Source organism: Mizuhopecten yessoensis, unplaced genomic scaffold, assembly GCF_002113885.1.
Source record: "Mizuhopecten yessoensis strain PY_sf001 unplaced genomic scaffold, ASM211388v2 scaffold3961, whole genome shotgun sequence".
Taxonomy (NCBI): Eukaryota; Metazoa; Mollusca; class Bivalvia; order Pectinida; family Pectinidae; genus Mizuhopecten; species Mizuhopecten yessoensis.
In genome coordinates this window covers 458,033-473,403 of record NW_018405306.1, presented here as the reverse complement: position 1 = coordinate 473,403, position 15,371 = coordinate 458,033, and the positions used below count along the sequence as shown (strand labels likewise).

Below are 15,371 nucleotides of genomic sequence, written 5' to 3'. Positions count from 1 at the left end.
TATGAAGGAGTTACCTTTGTTTTACTTATTTTGTTAGCTAGAAGATGTATTGTAAAGATGTTAAACAAATATATTTATGGAACAGTCTCATCTTTTAAACATTGTAGGTCTACTCATAACATATGCAGCTGTACCCTTACTTACTTACTTTGGGCAACGGTAACCATGGTTCTACTGGCGACCGTTTGCTAACCTCTCGATGACACCTAACTTAAGTATGTGTATCTGACATTTGGCAACGTATTAGTTTAACTCGTACTATCTTCTTCCTGCTATTTTAGATATGATTTACCAAATATATTAACCAAGAATTTTCAGTAACAAGGAAAGCATTGTTGAGGTTGAGTTAATATAAGGTTTAAAAAGATAAATATAAAAATAAATAGATTTAGATAAATATATAGAGATAAATAGATATAGATATATGTAAAGCAAATAATTCAAGTATACAAATAATACAACATTGATATATTCTATTGCTTTGAGAAAAAAACTATGTTCGCCAGTAAAACCATAGTTACCGCTGCCCTAAGTACATGTAAGTAAGGAAGGAAGGGCATAAATGCATATGTTGTGTGTACACTTACAATGTATAGAGATAATAGATATATATATATATAGGTATGTGTCTTTCTGCATTGTATGCCTCCGATATTCGGCAGCATTTTGGTTTAACTCGTACTCACTTCTTCCTGCTTTTAGGTTTCGGTTTCACCAAATATATTTACAAAATGTTTACAGTAACAAGTAAATCATTGTTGCAGTTAAGTTAATATAAGGTAAAAAAAGAAGAAAACATATATAGAGATAAAAAGATATAGATATAAAAGTCATATACATGATGAGTTTTACCTTGGTGAAACAGTTGATTACATGCCCTGCTATACAACTTTACGTTTTCCACACCGTAACAAAATGTTGTGGGGTTTTTTTTCAATTGAACTCATCAGCTGATCATGTTGACGAAATGAAACAAGAATGGGTTTGGAAAATGTAGACACCACTGGCAGGCATTAAAATGAAATCATGTTATAAAGCACGTCATGGCGAAAGTAAAATCCCATCCATGTGGAATAAGGGAATATTCATAGAAAGTACTTCTTTGCTTTACAAATTGTAAAACCATGGAACAATCTTTCGGAACATATGGTATTATTGTAGCTCCGGCTGCATTTCCCCACCATCACACACACACACCTTGTTTAAATGCCTTTACAGATGAAACTAACACACACACACGAATCAACACAGTAAGCAAAAAATGAATTACATATTGCGCCATACAGCTGTTTCGTCCATCGACTTATTGGTGGTATTAGGGACCGAAAAGCTGGAAATTATAAATTTGTCTAAACTTGGGAAAATATGAACTCCAGTGTAATTAAATAGTGCAATACTACTTAGCAGACACGAGATTTATTTAAGGACTCTCGTACCACTTCCGATATATTCGTAACTATGCATCGAATGTATCCGCCATGACTGTAACTTTGATTAATTACGTCTGGAAAATTACGCATTGCGGAACATGAATAAAAAAAAAATCTGGATGAAAAATTATTCCGTCTTTGCATACTGCAGAGTTATCTTCTCTTGGGAGCAGGTATTGATTGTTACGTCATTTATTTGTGAGAGTTTCGTCATCAATTTTTGAGAAAACGACGTAATTTTCTCCCACAAACCAATGACGTAACAATCAATACCTCCTCCCAAGAGAAGATAACTCTGCAATACGCAAAGACGGAATACGAAGGGACCAGACCAGGGTCCGCATTCGTTAAACCGTTTTCATGCTCAAACTCAAATTCTGTGCTCAAGCCGATTTTCTTGTTCCGTGATAAATTTTTAAAAAAAAAAATAAAAAAAAATAAAAAAAAATGGAGAGACTTTAAGCCGAATACCGTTTTCAATATGTACATGTACAGTTGACCTTTTGATTGTGTCACATGAATCAAACGAGTCGCAAGAAAGTTGGGTTGAGCACAGAATCCATGCTTGAGCATGATAATGGTTTCATGAATTCGGACCAAGGACTCGAACCCTGGGCCTCCGAATCCATTATAATACTTAATCTCTGACAACTGTATTATTTTTTTCATACAAGTTCTGCAAAGTATGGCTTTCTGGTCTATTAAAGCTAAAGTCATGTTAGTGAAAAAGTTTCCGGTTCATTGCTCATTTGTTTGGCCATAACACCAGGATCCCTCAGAGGAGAAGCCTCCAGACAATATATCAAGCAGAATGCATACCTCAGGATAGAAACAATTAAATAAATATATGACAAAATAATAAAGAACAGAACGTTTAAGGTTGTATCGAAGTCATCTTTATTTAATATAAATACTGTGCATATTTTTGAGGTCTTAAAAATAGATCTAAGATAACTGAAATTTGAAAATATCGCAATTTAATTCTTGAAATCCAGATCTAAGGCAATTCCAAGACATGCATAAGTACTGCTCTTCTGCTTCAAAGTTGTTTTTAGGTTCACATATTGAAATGATACATAGTACGATGAACCGTTTGTCCATATTGTTTAACTTTAATAAGTCAGTTTCCGCTAGATAGCCCTCTTTCATTATTTTTATTATATAGCCTTCTGCATCAAAGTTGGATATAAATACTATAAAATTCTGTTTCCCACAGCTTTTAATTTCCCAGGTTTGCTTAAAGAGATGTATTTTTGATAGCTCTCATGTCTAGGGGCCTTACTGCATAAAGTGCTACACTAAGGATTTATTAATTTGTTTTTTAAAAATTAAAAAAATGTTTTGTCTATTTTACTGTAAAAAATGTGAAAATTAAAATCCCACAAAAGTACCTAAATTTTACATGCCAGATAAATAGCATTCTTACCTTTCCTTATTGTTGGCAAAGAATGTCCAGTGTAGGAAACCTAATCTCCAATATTAACAAATATTATTCATCAAATATTTAAAATAATGAATAGATAATTTTCAAGATTTTTCTCAAAAAAAATCACAAAAATTTTGTTTGGGATTTGTAAGAAAAATTTCACGTTAATTGATTCTGAACATCAATATGAAATAGAGGATATGATGTTTTAATTGATATCACAGATAATATTGTATATTTTACACACACATTCTCTCTCGCTTCCTCACACATATTTCCATATGAAACATAAGTTCCAACACAATAATAACATATCAAAATGTGTATAATAATTGTATTGTTCATGTACTGGATACAAACTTGAATGGCATCGTTTATAATCAAGTATATGTCTATTCCCAAAAGGTGCTGTAAATATATTTGTTTTATTGAGAACTTGTGCACTTCCATAGCAAGTTTTTATACATTTTCTTCAAAATTCAAGAATGTTCCAAATTTAGATAACTATTTCTAAGTCAAAGGTACAATTTGAAATTTTGAAAAATTGTATATGAACGTCACTTTATCTCAATCTTGTTGACAAAGATGTTGATTTTAAATTAATTTCTTGATTGGTTACACATTTACAGTAAATATTCTTACGGATTCTGAACAATTAAAGTCCATAAACTATGTTCAAGTTTCAGTCAATGACACGATATGTCTACAGTAGAGTTGTTTTCTCAATGTTGGAAAAATTAATTGTGATCTTGTTCAACTGCAAGCCTCGCTGTCCTTAGATGGTGTCACTTTATTATTCAAATATCATCAATCAACATTCTTATTGTCATATTTTTTCATCACTGTCTATTTTATTTCTTGTCTTTTTTATTTTTCGATGTCTTTTCTTTGGCGTTTGATAAGTCATATTTAAACTCCTGTTTCTTTGCTGCAGCCTCGCGTTTCTTAACTGTGTTCATAACACGTCGCTGTAACTCGTTTCTTGTCATCGGCCGAGCCTCATCGTCACTAGCCTCGCTTCCCTCGCTGTCATATTCATCACTGTAACAAAATGAAAGATAAAATAAATATGGGGTATAAAGAATTATCAATTTCTAAAGCAAAGGGCCAGAACAATATATGCCAGTCCAATGTCATGCCCAGATTTTGTGAAACATTTAACTTTGCCTTATTGGTACAATAAGAAGACTTTAAACATACAAATGTAATTAATTTAGCACACTCATATTTTAGCACATTATTGAATTTTAACAGAGTATCACATTGATGAATTTCAACAGAGTAGCACACAGAGTAGCACATTGATGAATTTTAACAGAGTAGCACATTATTGAATTTTAACAGAGTAGCACATTGATGAATTTTAACAGAGTAGCACATTGATGAATTTTAACAGAGTAGCACATTGATGAATTTTAACAGAGTAGCACATTATTGAATTTTAACAGAGTAGCACATTGTTGAATTTTAACAGAGTAGCACATTGATGAATTTTAACAGAGTAGCACATTGATGAATTTTAACAGAGTAGCACATTGATGAATTTTAACAGAGTAGCACATTGATGAATTTTAACAGAGTAGCACATTGATGAATTTTAACAGAGTAGCACATTGATGAATTTTAACAGAGTAGCACATTGATGAATTTTAACAGAGTAGCACATTGATGAATTTTAACAGAGTAGCACATTGATGAATTTTAACAGAGTAGCACATTGATGAATTTTAACAGAGTAGCACATTGATGAATTTTAACAGAGTAGCACATTATTGAATTTTAACAGAGTAGCACATTGATGAATTTCAACAGAGTAGCACATTGATGAATTTTAACAGAGTAGCACATTGATGAATTTTAACTTTTAACAGAGTAGCACATTGATGAATTTTAACAGAGTAGCACATTGATGAATTTTAACAGAGTAGCACATTGATGAATTTGTGCACTGATGAACTATGCAATAGAAAACAATATGAAGGAACTTCAATTGGTGCAATTATAGTACACTATCTAAAGCATGAAAAGCACTAAAATATGACTACATCTAAAATATGTGCTGTTAAATTATCCACCAATGACCCAAAGAAGCTGTATCTAACCATCTTTTATCCAACTTCATTTTTTTTTTTTCAAAAAAGGTATTAAAACTTGCTATTTAAAACTTGTTCATTAAATTTAATTCCTGGCAAAAGTTATCTACCTTAAAGTAATGTTATTTGACACACCCATATAAAAGCTTGCATGTTTAACTTACCCAACGGCTGGTGGAATAATAGGAAGCTGAGGTTGAGGAGGATTAGGTCCTTCTCCTAGGAAACCTCCCGTTGTTGTCTTCTTGTCAAGGTCCTGAAAATATTTCATATTTAATACAAAATGAAATTCTCTTTTACAAAAACTTTTTCCTTTACAATTTTATATACTATATCAAGTATAATTGTCACCCTGGTAAAATACTAGCCACTTCCCACACACTCGGCTAGGGAGACATTCTCTTTTACAAAAACTTTTTCCTTTACAATATTATATACTATATCAAGTATATGTCACCCTGGTAAAACACTAGCCGCTTCCACACACTCGGCTAGGGAGAAATTCTCTTTAAGTCATTCGATAGAGCGCAAGACTAGTAAACCAGAAGTCCTGAGTTCGATCCCTAGCGACCTCTGTTAGTTTGGTTAGGTTGTAATTATTATTTTTGCAAGCAATATAATATATATCACACAATACCAGTGTTTGTTTGACAACAAACTTATATTGGAGAGATTCATTTGAAGTTGACCAAACCTTTGATAGATATGTCTAATTATTCCAAATGCCATTAATAGTATAAACACCTACTTTATACTTTTGATCTTACTTTCAAAATCCTATTGCTAACACTATAAATAAACCTACAACTGTAAGTCCCATGATAACTATACATGTACATACCCTTGGAGGACAACTGTTCAATCAATTTTCATTTAAGGATAGATAACAATTCAGTTTGGACAAAATCTGATAACGTGAATGAGATTGGGGCTTCTAACTGCTTTAAAAATAAGGAAAATTTAAAATAAATCCCAAGCACACAACTACTTAGGGTAATGATAATTTGTATACAAAGTTTCAGAAGGGAAAAAGCAGCACTTCGGATAAACTTTTATAAACAAAAATTTAAAAAGGGCATGACCTCTACCGAATTGTAGAAACATAAAATAAATTGCAAAAGCAACTATAGAGGATAATTATGATGTGTACAAGTTTCATCAATATCAGTTAAGAAGGTACATAGTTAAATTTTTGTAATAACTCTGAGAAGGGACATAACTCTTACTAAAATAGCTGAAATAAGAAATAATTGGCAAAGTGCACCACTATGTAGAGTACTGATGGTGTGTACAAAGTTTCATAATTATAGGTCAAGAACGTAAGTAGGAGTTCTTCGGACAAAATTCACTTAAGGAAATCAGAAAAGGGACATAACTCGTAAACAAATCATCAAAATTAAATAGTAATTCACAAGCGCAACAAACCAGCAGCATTTTCTTACCTTAGAGTTGATGTATCCCTGCACAGCCAACAGCTCATTGGTTCGCTGTTCTATAATCCCCAGATACTGAATCATGTTGGAGTCTGTCACCCCTGTCGCCGCTCCCAACATGTCATCAATCGAGGATTTGTCACAGTTTATCTTGCTAAATAAGGATGATATGCCTGTGGATAAAATATGCAAGTATTAAAATTGATCACATTAGTTCAAGAACAATATAATGGGGAATTTATGTTTAAAGTAATATTACACTATCTTTCAATATTAAATCACTTTTCAAATTATCTATAATGTTTCAATATCTGTTTTGTTTATAGGCGGAATTTGAAATTTAGAACTCACTTAATTAAAAGTGAAATTTATAGTGTATTTGACAATTTTTTTGGATTTTCAAACATTTTATTTGCAGGATATAATTTATCAACACGAAATTCTGAATCAAAATGTGACTAATGCTTTACCAGCTCTGAGCTGATCCAGGATCTTTGTGATTCCTTTATTCTTTCCGTCAGCTGTGTCTCCAGTCTCCGCAGCTTCATTACTCTGCTCTTCCAACTCCTTCAATATTTTCTTCCTCTGGTCCTCTAGCTCGATGCCTTGCAGTTTGAACTTTTCTATTTCATTATTTATCTAAAACAGAATGTAAACAATAATGTGTTAATGTTTAAACAACATCTACTGCGGATATTCATTTAAAGCTTTGATTTTTTTTTCCTGATTCTGTATCATAACACAAGTAATACACTGAATATCTGCAAAATATTGAAACTATTATGTTTTTTATTTTCAAACAGAAAATTTAAAAAGTTCCTTAAAAATAGTATTTATATACAATAATTTCACTATTCTATTCTTTCGGTAGGTTAACATTTAATTTAAGCCTGAAATTTGATCTATTTGTTGTAATTGTACAAGGTTTGTTTCTTATGCATAGCTTACCTCCTCAATCTGTTCTTGTAGAGTTTCTGTTTCATTGTTTTGCTCATTGACGAAATTGAAGAGGGCAAAGTTTCTATCCTCCACCTCAATGAATTTTTGCACCAAAAGATCCAGGTCCGCTTCATCGGTCATTTCCTTAATTCTCTCAAATGCTGCCTCATAAGTTTCCACAGAATCTTCTTGACTCTCCTTCTTACGGTCAGCTTCTATGGCCTCTGATAACAGAACACAGGCATGACAGCTTTATCGGGATGTACCATTAGAGTTTTAGACTAGTACTGTGCTATGCATGGTAATTTTTACCTGTAGTTCAACATTCGGCTTAATTCCCCCTCCGTAATGAGAGGGCTGGCCTTCGTCTCTAGAATATTGAATTATTAAGAAAGAAAAAAAATCAAAAAATTGTATCACTTGGATGTCGAATTCCTAAGTTCTAAACTAGGGAGAGATAAGCTAGTCGTAAATTGCAGCTGAGAAATTCTTCATAAAAGCATAGGGGCTGGTAGCCAGTCTAGGATAAATTAATGCTGTGAAAATGTATTTTCCAGCATAAAGATACGTGTATATATAGCTTTAAAAATGTTGGAAATCCTTGGGTGTTTCTTCATTATTTCATCCCTTTGGGTTTGAACCAACTTCTCTGTACATCACCCCAGGGGTATAGATTCTAATTGGTACTGAGAGGCAATGTATAGAGATCAATTGTAAATGATTGGGGATCTCAGACAAAAGTTTCCCTTACACTCCCACCCAACACCTTGAAACACCAACTAACCTGAAGGATGATGTACTGAAAATCAGATGGTAGTTTTATTGATATATAATTGTTTGTTCCAAATCAATCATGGCGAATATGATAATATATTTAATGTCAATAAATTGTTTCGGGCAAAACCTATAAATGACCTACCCTTGCGTTGGCGCCATGCCACCAGCTGTGGGTCCTCCTGTCTCTCCTGGCCCTTGATCCCCATGAACTCGCGGAGGGAACGGTCGTGGTCGATGATGCGAAGCAGTTCCTTCATCTCCGCATTGTGTTGCTGCATGTCCTTGTCAGCCTTCTCCTTAAGCAGTATCATCTTTGCCTGAGCTTCGTCCCTATAAAGTACAGTGTTACCATGTGTTACCAAAGGTGAGCCTATATATGTCTATAAAAGCATATATGCAATATTCATTTGAAAAATGAGAGTCCTTCTTGAAGACAAATTCTTTTCAATCAATATTTATATCGTGTCAAAATTAGAAGTAATTATATTAAGCCTTAAACACCCAATTCCCCCTATCTAAGAATTTAATCCATAACAGGACTTCTCAAATCCAGTTCAGATGCAAATCAAGTTAAATGTCTTGTAAAACTAACTTAAGAATCCCTATTCCACTGCAGACAAAATACTAGAGAATGTCATTGTGTTTTTTCACATATACAGAAAACTCCTCTTGATTTTGTTTTGAATAGAATTGTAGTGCATTTGAGCCAATGCACTTTCCTTTACCAGGTATTATAGTTGACTAGAGCAACAATATAATAAATCAGTGGTCGAAGGTTCGAATCCAGGTCTAGCCCCGCTGATTTTTTACACTCAGAAAACTGTTGTTGATTGCATTTAATTTAATTTGTTTTTATTATTTTCTCATGAAGGTTCCGAAATATATGGTCTTCTTTCCAGCAACGATTTATCGAAGATTTATTCATAACAGAAAAATAGTTATCAATGTGAAGTTAACATTTTTCAGCAGTGGTACGGGGATCCTTAACTAAATCAAAAATATCAATAACATTTTCAAAGCAGCCTACCTAGAATCATAGGCCTGTGTTGAGTTTTCAATAAGCTCTCCCTTCTCTCGTCTGGCCATTACGAGCTCCTTGTCAAGCTTTTTGTAGAGACCATCAAATCTTGTCCTTTCAACACGCAAGCTTTCAATTTCATCTCGGTATTTTGAATTTTCTGTCAGATAAGTGTTAAATAGTTTCTTGGCCTGAAAAATAATCATTAAAAATTACAAAGCATACTCTACTTAGCCAATTTTATTAATAGCTGAAATTTTAATTTCTGACAAAAGTACATTGTATAGCAAGAGAAAAATAATAATAGTTTTGAAGAGTTCTGGGCGAAACATTTTTATCAGGTTATCTTTTCTCATCTTCAACCCTGAAACTCCATAATGAACTATTCCAACCTTTGAAGATTGGAAGAGTCCAAATGTGTCTTCAGGGGCGAATGAGTTAAAAGAGGATGATGACATGCATGTTTAAGACATAATAATTGTTTACTGGAATTTGTTGAAGTTTCAATATTTCTCATCTAGTTTTTCTTTCAATCATCAGTGGTTGTGTTAACTATATACATTTTTATAATAAAACAAGCAAAAAAATTACAAGGTACTCCAGGTTCCTTTAAGTATTCAAATTTTTCACTTGTTTGTGACCCTGTTTTGGAAAAGGCTAACACCATCACTGAGGCCAATAAAAAAAAAACTTTTTGTTTCCTGTTATAAATCTGAAAAAGTTAGCAGAACCGAAGGTAATTATATAGAAGAGTGATCTTGACTTTAACGCAGCTGCCTTGAAAATTGACAAAAATATTTAGGAGGTGCACAAAAAATTAGGGAAGGTATGGTAAAAGGAAACAAATGACATTTTGTTATGGCCTGATCTTAATCCATTACCGAGTCAAGTCTGTTTTCCAATGTACGAATGGTCTTCTGCGTTTGAACTGTGTGTTGGGAGCTCATGTGTATTCCTCCCATGTTCTTGTGCTGGTTATGTATTTTCTTCTCCCATTCTCTTATTTTGGCATCAAGCTCCACACTTTTTCTCTTTTCTTCAGCTTGTTCTGAATCGTAATCCTCTGAAATTACAAATCAAATAATTGCAATTATTTAAAAAAAAAAAAAAGAAAAAAAAAGAAAAAAAAAACACTACACATACAATACCAGAGATCTGCATACTTACTCCTTGAAAAATTATGAAAAAGAAATGAATGCGAGTATTTTTTTGGATCAAATAAAATTCTTGGTCCAAAATCTGTAAATATAGCTGTCCAATTTCTCTGCATCAAATATTCTTCATATTTCTCTGTATTTTTCCCAGATTCTCTGTATAAAATGGAGAAACCACTTTCTACATAAAATATATGGAGACTTGAAATGCAAGTAACCTACATCATTTAATATAAACATTATTTATTTTACAACAACTATTATTATATGCATGAACATTTCTGGCAATCACATTGGTCGGATCCTATACACGTGACCAGTCCTCAAAAACTCATGTAGACTGGTTATCGGGTGAATATCGATTTCTAAATATAGACTGTATGGAAATTCCCCGGAACCTGTCGTAGCGCATGCGCAGTTAGACTGGAACGCGATCTGTCAGACGACATTAGAAGATGGCTGCTGGCGAACGTTTCTCCTCCATTAGGAAAATTAACAAAACTGGTCGAGGATAAAGATGCTGTTAACGTAAAAAAAAAGGCTATTGAACACGCAGTGCATTTTCTGAATGCTTACCTTAAGAAAAAGAATCTAGACGATGCCTTTGAAAGCTACAATGCTGAACTTTTGTATTCAAACCTGGCTAAATTTTACACGGAGACTCGCGTACAAAAATCAAAACCTTTGGTTTTGTTTTGTTTATTTTATTGTTGAAGCATATAATAAAACAGTTATGGGCTTTTGTGCTGGTAAATATGATGTGATATGAACCTGAAAGAGTGATACTGACCTCGGCTTCGCCTCAGTCAATATCACACTTTAAGGTTCATATCACATCATATTCACCAGCACAAAAGTCCATAATTGTATATTAAACAAGCTTTTACAACTTATACTACTGTAATCACTCTTATTGGCCCACGAGGGGGGGAGCTGTCTTTCTGTGGGAGGAAACCGGAGTACCCGGAGAAAACCCACGTGGTCGGGCAGGTGACAGCCTTGGTGAAGGCGAGTGTGTTATTCACTGTACCACCCTAAGTCATTTAGAGCTATTGATTCAAAGAAAAAAACATCCATAGGTGTTTAGTAATGAAAAAACAAAGTATTTTTCACTGATAGCTCAAAGCAGCATTTTGTATTTTAAAAAGTTATTCATTTCAGTAGTATAACAGTACACTCATTAGATAATATATAATGACCTTTTTATTTTTAAAAATCACATACAAAAAAGGTTGATAGACATGAAGTCCTTCGGGGAAAAAAATGATAATTATTACTTTTCTGTATTATATATCTACTATGGGGAGGGGGGGGTGGATTTTCAAACTCATTACAATAGCATTATCCTCCAGTACCCCGGTCAGTAAACTAAAGGAATGAAATGTATACTTTAGAAAGAATATTAAATAAATATAGGGTACTCTCTGACCTAACTGTTATTGATTGGCTTCTGCCTGATCTTGTGACGAGAATTTACATCAGGTTCTCTCAACCATTACAGTGAATATTACTTTTGGTCTCTGCTAGAGTAACAGAACTGAGTTTCCCAACATAGGTAAATGAATACCTTTGGCTATGGCCAGAGTGATGAAAGTATTTGATATTTTCCGACATTACAGTATCTACCTTTGGCCATGGCCAGAGTGATGAAAGTATTTGATATTTTCCAACATTTCAGTATCTACCTTTGGCCATGGCCAGAGTGATGAAAGTATACGTATTTGATATTTTCCGACATTACAGTATCTACCTTTGGCCATGGCCAGCGTGATGAAAGTATTTGATAGTTTCCAACATTACAGTATCTACCTTTGGCTATGGCCAGAGTGATGAAAGTATTTGATATTTTCCGACATTACAGTATCTATCTTTGGCCATGGCCAGAGTGATGAAAGTATTTAATATTTTCCGACATTTCAGTATCTACCTTTGGCCATGGCCAGAGTGATGAAAGTATTTGATATTTTCCGACATTACAGTATCTACCTTTGGCCATGGCCAGAGTGTTGAAAGTATTTGATATTTCCGACATTACAGTATCTACCTTTGGCCATGGCCAGGGTGAGGAAAGTATTTGATATTTCCGACATTACAGTATCTGCCTTTGGCCATGGCCAGGGTGATGAAAGTATTTGATATTTCGACATTACAGTATCTACCTTTGGCCATGGCCAGCGTGATGAAACGATTTGATATTTCCGACATTACAGTATCTACCTTTGGCCATGGCCAGCGTGATGAAAGTATACGTATTTGATATTTCCGACATTACAGTATCTACCTTTGGCCATGGCCAGAGTGACAAGAGTATCTGTGTGGTCCTCATCCTTCATTTGATTGCTGCGACTCTCTGCCAGACGAAGTTCTTTAAGGAGTTCCTGCTTCTCAGATTCCAAATGTGAAATCTCATTTCTGCAAAAAAAAAAGTTTTTGGTTATTGTTTCATTTGATGATGAAACTTACCGTATTTGACCGCAAATAAGCCCCCACCCCTAATGAAAAAAATAGACCAAAAGTAGGGAGGGGGCTTAATTGCGAGCAATCCCACTGTTCACAAATGTCCGCCATCTTGGATATATACCACTGTTTTGATATATGACCACACTAAATATCATGTACACTGTAGTTGTATAGTATTGCCTACATTTAGGTCTGACTATGTACATGTGTATTAATGGATCTTTCTTATTTATTTTTTTATATATATAGGATAAAGAATCATTTGATACAAAATGTCAAAATAAAAAAAAACGCAATAAAGGAAAAGATTTTTATTTTTTTAAATGAAGAAATTTTCAAGCTTTAAAAAACCACAATCAGGGTTATTTCATGATGAATTGGGAAAGGCTCCTGCTGTTAATTGGGAAAATGGGTTGATGTGTCCGTTGTCAATTGGGAAATATCATAGTTGCATTGGCTTATAGTGCAGGTCATCAAAAAGCAGTAGACAATACTAGTTTACCACTTCCTAATTAATTTGGGGTGAAAACCAAGGCTTTTGAAACAAAATTATGTAGTTAATGTTCATGGGATAATTCTATCCTACATCAATCATTGATAATATACATATGATAGAGTTAAATTTACATATTTAACAGACTTGTTTTTTACATTACTTACCAATTTATTTGATTGAGATGAGTTGCTATCATTTTGTGGCAAAACATTGATTTCTTTAATAATTTTATCATTTTTGAGAATTCAAATATTATGCAATTGTTAATGTGATAAAGAGATTAATCTACATGCGAGTCTGGAGTCCTATACTCATAGAATTTTTATCCAGCTCACAGAATTTCTGGAAAAACTTAAATTTAACATTGTGGAACTCATTGTGTTTTAGCAATACAGTTGAAAAGTGAAAAAATAAATTGTAGATTAATCACTGATGTATACATCACAGGAAAGAGTATGCAACACAGTTTAATTTATGAAGATAGTCATAAACTTCAAATTTTAAAAAAAATGAGATAGGATAGATTTAAATATCTTACATGGCTTTCTTTTTTTTGGGAAAACTTTGTTATGGCAACTGATGGAAATTCCAGCCAAGTATTTTTTTTAAATTGGCTTAAACCTGAGGCTCTACTGAGAGTGGAATATTTCCCTAACCTACACCCATCGATATCAATGAGCATTTTTCTCTCATTCCAATCAGTAGTACATTATTAGCTAAAACACCCTCAAAAGGCACCACAATTTCCAAATTGCAGCATATATTGAATCAGAAAATAGAAATGATACAATTTCGTGAAATCACATCATTGTTGTCCTATTGTGATACCACAACAGGAAATGGGGTGTAAAATAGAACTGCTTAATACAGCCCTTTCTAACCCGGGGCTGTTCTGTCGTATAACGCAAGGAAATGAGAGAAATACATGTAAGAAGCTTTAAAAACCCCTGTACATACTTCTGTTTACGGATAAGGTTCTGCGACTCCTCTGTATAAGCTGCTCTGTCGCCCTCCATGATGCGAAACTGTCTCTGCAGTTTCTGCAGTTCTTGTTCCGCCAAGACCTCCAAATCTCCATCACTGCCATCTGATCGGGCCGATCGTGGACGCGGCATCTTTACGTTGGGTTGGGCTCTCTATCTGGATATAAAAAAAAATGCAGATGACTGTCACCATATAATCTGCAGAAAAAAATACCCTGACCATGAGCATCCACCTGTGTGAAAGCATGTGTTTTGGTGTAAAAGGTGTTTTACTGTAATTAATAATACACCATGCATATTCTAATAATAAATCAAAAACAAATTCTAAATAAAATCATTCAGATTAGGCCTAATAAAAAGCAAATTTGTTTTCATGAAGCAAGCTCGCATAAGGACATCTGCAGGAGACAGGAATCAGATGAGCAAGATAATTGGAGTCATGAGAGAGGAGTCTTGGACGGGATTGGGTTGAGGGGAACGGGGTCAAGGGCGTTGTTAAAATACATTTTTTGTATCTTAATTAATTTGTGCACTGAAACTTTTATCAAACGTTCTAAAGAAGTAGAAATTGTAATAAATAAGCCTATGCCAGGCAGGAGGAACCGAGAGACAGGACGAATAAACACGATGGCAAATTTAAAGTGAACGGACCTGTAGGCCAGATCGGACAGTCACCGAGTCAGGACGGAACCGGATTATGACACCTGTGTACCCTTCATCATTGCATAATTGGCAATTAAAAAGCATTGTCACATATTGTAAGCTTGTAGTTATATACAATATTACAGTAAACTTGAGTTAGGTCGGATCAGAGACCTGTGGACACAATATTGTTGTTGTTTATCTGTTCAGATTGACTTAAATGAATTTATATATGTAGAATGCATATCAATACTTTCTCTACAAGAAATTGTCATCAAATATATCGATAAAGAAACAAAACAATTACCTGTCTGATTGATAAAGGACAGTCCGAGACCTTATTTACGCTGATAACCCACGGGAACCTGCTACTATGGCTGCCTTGTATGGTTGTTGTCAAGGGAAACACTCCAGGAGCTAGGGGAGGCTACTCGCGATCGACTGTGTGTATATTTGTGGTAGCACGCGGCCGTTATCAGTGGGATTATATTTATATTAGTATTTATTAGTATTTTCAGTG

The 15,371-nt window shown here is 34.0% G+C and overlaps 1 protein-coding gene across 4 annotated transcripts; it reads right to left on the bottom strand.

The window, feature by feature from the left end:
* Positions 1-2,303: 2,303 nt before the first annotated feature.
* Positions 2,304-15,247, bottom strand: LOC110448250 (coiled-coil domain-containing protein 63-like). 4 transcript variants are annotated; one of them, XM_021494408.1, is made up of 11 exons: positions 15,159-15,247; positions 14,184-14,366; positions 12,552-12,682; positions 9,998-10,179; positions 9,126-9,307; positions 8,241-8,428; positions 7,331-7,545; positions 6,853-7,021; positions 6,392-6,555; positions 5,114-5,205; positions 2,304-3,897 (listed from the first exon to the last, which is right to left on the bottom strand). In XM_021494408.1, the coding sequence occupies exons 2-11, from the start codon at positions 14,339-14,341 to the stop codon at positions 3,708-3,710; spliced, it is 1,671 nt and encodes a 556-aa protein (XP_021350083.1). In that variant the 5' UTR covers positions 14,342-14,366; positions 15,159-15,247; the 3' UTR covers positions 2,304-3,707. The 4 variants fall into 4 exon arrangements, with proteins under 4 accessions (XP_021350083.1, XP_021350084.1, XP_021350085.1 ...); XM_021494409.1 differs by having other exon boundaries at positions 14,184-14,362; XM_021494410.1 differs by lacking the exons at positions 12,552-12,682; positions 14,184-14,366; positions 15,159-15,247 and adding an exon at positions 12,315-12,336.
* Between the last annotated feature and the right edge of the window lie 124 nt (positions 15,248-15,371).

Bases quoted from the DNA above. Each gene is read 5' to 3' on its own strand.
- LOC110448250 (XM_021494408.1), bottom strand. From the start codon at position 14,341: ATGCCGCGTCCACGATCGGCCCGATCAGATGGCAGTGATGGAGATTTG. The intron at 6,556-6,852 runs GTAAAGCATTAG...TTTTATCCACAG, and splicing joins CCTGGATCAGCTCAGAGCTG to GCATATCATCCTTATTTAGC. The intron at 3,898-5,113 runs GTAAGTTAAACA...ATTTTGTTACAG, and splicing joins ATTATTCCACCAGCCGTTGG to TGATGAATATGACAGCGAGG.